This window comes from Cystoisospora suis, assembly GCF_002600585.1.
Source record: "Cystoisospora suis strain Wien I chromosome Unknown contig_4563, whole genome shotgun sequence".
Taxonomy (NCBI): Eukaryota; Apicomplexa; class Conoidasida; order Eucoccidiorida; family Sarcocystidae; genus Cystoisospora; species Cystoisospora suis.
This window is the reverse complement of record NW_027157355.1, coordinates 771-4464: the sequence shown is the minus strand read 5'-3', so window position 1 is coordinate 4464 and position 3694 is coordinate 771. Positions and strand designations below refer to the sequence as shown.

At 40.9% G+C, this 3694-nt stretch overlaps 1 protein-coding gene across 1 annotated transcript; it reads left to right on the top strand.

Annotated features, from left to right (window-relative positions):
* Positions 1-86: 86 nt before the first annotated feature.
* Positions 87-3218, top strand: CSUI_008227 (uncharacterized protein). Its single transcript, XM_068068361.1, has 5 exons — positions 87-601; positions 1411-1498; positions 1973-2067; positions 2650-2809; positions 3172-3218. Exons 1-4 carry the CDS (start codon positions 590-592, stop codon positions 2707-2709), a joined length of 255 nt encoding a protein of 84 aa, XP_067919663.1. The 5' UTR covers positions 87-589; the 3' UTR covers positions 2710-2809; positions 3172-3218.
* Positions 3219-3694: the final 476 nt, after the last annotated feature.

Sequence of the window (3694 nt, the reverse complement as noted above, 5' to 3'; positions counted from 1 at the left end):
CACACATACATATGCATATACATACTTACATATACAGACATGTACATACCTACATATACACACATATACATACATACATACGTCTACAAACGTACACACACATATACATATATATGCATACATATATAGTGAAAGAAAAGAAAGAGAGAGGGAGAGAGGACACGTAGAGTCGAGAACATTCCTTTGGCGCGCTAGGCATCCATACATGTGTTGCGTCTTTACAGAGACAAAGTAGTCTTTTCTCCATCCACATTGCTAGGACTACTAGTAGGTCACTACTTACACTACAACTTCTCATGTATGACAAATCACCTCTCTTGGTGGCATACATGCATACACACACGCATAAGGCTTCATGAAGACTTCTATGTCTTGGTCTCGTTCCTTTCTCTTCATGCTTCACTGAACTTGCAGTAGAGATAAAGTCAAGAGAGAAAACAAGACAAGAAAGAAGAGATCTAGCTTCTTCTTCCTGTCCATCCTTTGCCGTGTCTTTCTTTCTTTTTCTATAGCTAGCTAAGGATCTGTTCGCGTCGGTACCGCCGTATTGTACACGGGAGGTTCTTATCGTCTATGGATCTCTACGCACATGCGACGTCGGGTAGGGACTATACCTGTACGCATGCGTGCAGGCACCCCTGCATGCACTGACACCACTCAACCTATTCATATGCCTGAATGAAGATATATCCATTTGTTATATTTGTATTCATATGAATATGTATGTGTGGATGCATAAGTGCTTATGTATGTGTATGTGTATACGTGCGCAGCTATGTGCGCTGAAAGGTGGCAAAGTACTAGTACATTATGTATATATATATATATATGTGTATGTATCTATGTATGTGTCACTGTGCGTGTACGTATACATGTATATACATATATGCTGAGAGAGGAACCCCCCAGACATGAACCTATTCATTCTTGATTTCGTGTTTGCTGATGCTTGCAGTCGTTTTTGCTAGCATACGAAATTCCACAACATTTCCCTATTCTTCCCCTCCACTCCTCCCTATTTCTACTCCTCATCTGTTTCAATCTATCTTTAATCTATCTATCTATCTTCAGTCTATTTCTCTTTAATCTATCTATCTATCTATATCTATCTATCTTTAATCTATTTATTGATCATGTCCTTTGTCGTTTCGGTAGGAGATGAAGAAACGCTTGTAGAGAGGTGTGAGTTGTGACGGTTAAACAGGCTCAAAGTCGATGATGGTCAGGTGTACATACACCTCGAATGAGAACAGAGTTTTTCTCGATTTTCCCTTCTCACCTGAACTTCCCATCATTCTTCTCCTTCTCTGTCTTCCAACGGTTCTCCTCTCTTCTTGTTTTTTCTTTTCTTGTCTCTTTTATCTTTTCTGTCTTGTCTTCTTTCTTCTCTTTCTTGTGACTCTCATCCAGGTGTATAGAAGAGACCATAGCTTCAGTGAAGAAAGCGTCGATCTGTTGCAACGTCATCTGTCTTGGCGCGGAGTTATTTGTGTTGAAGGTAACCTTCAAAATCTGTTTTTCTCTTCTCTCTTTCTTTCTACCTCGTTCGCCATCTCTCCTCGTCGTCTTTGTCTCTCTTCTCCTTCTCTTCTTCTCTGCAGCCCAAGCTTTCAAAAGGTGAAGATGCCTGCTTTTTTCTTCCTGTCTAAATAGATACATACTCGCCATTCGTGCTTATCTATATTTCTAGCTCAATCTGCATGCGTATGTGTATGTGTCAATGTATGTATATGAATGTGTATGCATATGTATATGTATGCATGTGTATATGTATGAATATGTATGCATATTGTATATGTATGAATATGTATACATATGTATGTCCATGCATGTCCATGTATGGGGTGTCTGTATGACTGCATGTATGAACAAGTATGCGTATGCACATGTATGTATAGTGTTTATATATATATATATATGTGAATGTATGTATGAATATGCATCTCGTATGTGTGTGTATGTATGTGTATAGAAATTATGCCAAGAGACAGGAGGGAAACACTCGGTGCCCTTAAATCGAGATCATCTTCGCAGTCTCCTTCTACAACATACACATCCACCTCCCTGGTAAGAAGTCAAACACGATGAAGAAGAAGAAAAAGAAGAGAAAGAAGAAGAACAACGTGTAGCCTACACGCACATCTCTTTCATGAGACTTCAAAGAGATAGACATTTTGCCACTCTAAACAACTCATCTATGTAGACATGAATCTAGTACTTATGTCTATACCTATACATACACCTCTCATCGTTTATATATGTCTATATCTATGCATACACCTTTCACCTTTCATTGTCTCTCTCTCTCTCTTTCTCTTTCTCTTTCTTTCTCTCTGTATATACGGAGTATCAGTTGTTTGTGTGTCACACATGGGTAGTGTGGAAAACTTCCTTCCATCCTAGAGAAAGTCTCGTTGCTCTTCTTCATTGTTGATCTGTCAAGCCATGCTTAGTGAGAGATGAAACATAACATAAGCAAATCTCCTTGTCTCTTTGCATGTCCCAGTAAGCCCCCCCTGTATGTATCCCAACATCCGCCTTTTACCGAGGTGATCTAAATGATAGCAGCGGGGAGGTAACCCAGGAAATCTCAACATCTTCTTTTCTTTTCTTTTCTTTTCTTTTCCCCTTTTTCTTCTTCTTCTGTAGGTCGTTACGTCTCCAGCCGTGTTTGATTCGTATAGGTTTTCCTTCCTTGAAGAGAGCTAGTACAGCTGCCTTGTGTGCTTGCCATGGCAAGCTGACTTACGTCTCCTATGTCTGTCCCCAATGCAGTGCGAAGCTCTGCAACCTCCCCTCCACATGCACCGTAAGCCCGTCACAGTCACTCCCCCCTCTAGAGAAAGAGAGAAAGAGAAAGAAAGAAACTTACAAGGGAGGAAGCAAAACAGAAAAGAATGAAAGAAAGAGAGAGAAATAGGTGGGAAAGAGAAGAGCATAAGAGGTCAACATTTCTAGTCTCTCATAGGATTAAACAAGAAGAGGATAAATAAGAAGAAGAAGAACTGCTGATAAGGAGGAAGAAGAAGAAGGAAATAACTTTGAATGTCTCTACATACATGGACAGTCTCTTCCGCTCTTGTTCTTCTTGATGTATAAGGAGGCCTCCTTGTTGTCTGCCGAGTACTGACGGGAGTGACTTGTCTGTATCTCCCCGTCATCCTAGTGCAGATCAACAGAGGGCGAGCGGAGTGTCTCTCACATGTCCTCCCAGACCGAAAGGCGGCGATTGCTTTCTAAAGAAGAAGAAGAGGAGGGCAAGTCTTCTAAAACGTTTAGATAGTTGTCAGTCAGTCCATAGCGCAATAGCTGAGAGATGCCTCGATTCCTCATAGATCCTTCAAGGGATGGCTTCAGAGGACATTTTCATTCATTCATCTGGAGATAAAGAGACAGAGAGATAGACATGGATGAAGGGGGGGGTGTAGTAGTAGTACTAGTAGATTTCTCTTGCATCGACGGGTGATTTGCATGCACATCGAGGCTTTTCTGCGAGTCCTATTGACTGGTCTTGGCGTCGGTCTGTCTCCTGCCCTCCCCTCTCTTTCTCTCTTTCTTTAGATATCAAACACACAGTGCTATACATCTTGACATGCTACTCACATGATGAGGTCGATCTACCTATCTATCTATCTATCTACCTACGATTTGTATATAGGCATAGATAGATAGATAGGTAGGTAGATAGGTAGAT

Coding starts and splice junctions, on each gene's coding strand:
- CSUI_008227 (XM_068068361.1), top strand. Junction 1,499..1,972: donor CGGAGTTATTTGTGTTGAAG/GTAACCTTCAAA, acceptor GTATGTGTATAG/AAATTATGCCAAGAGACAGG. Junction 2,068..2,649: donor CATACACATCCACCTCCCTG/GTAAGAAGTCAA, acceptor CTTCTTCTGTAG/GTCGTTACGTCTCCAGCCGT.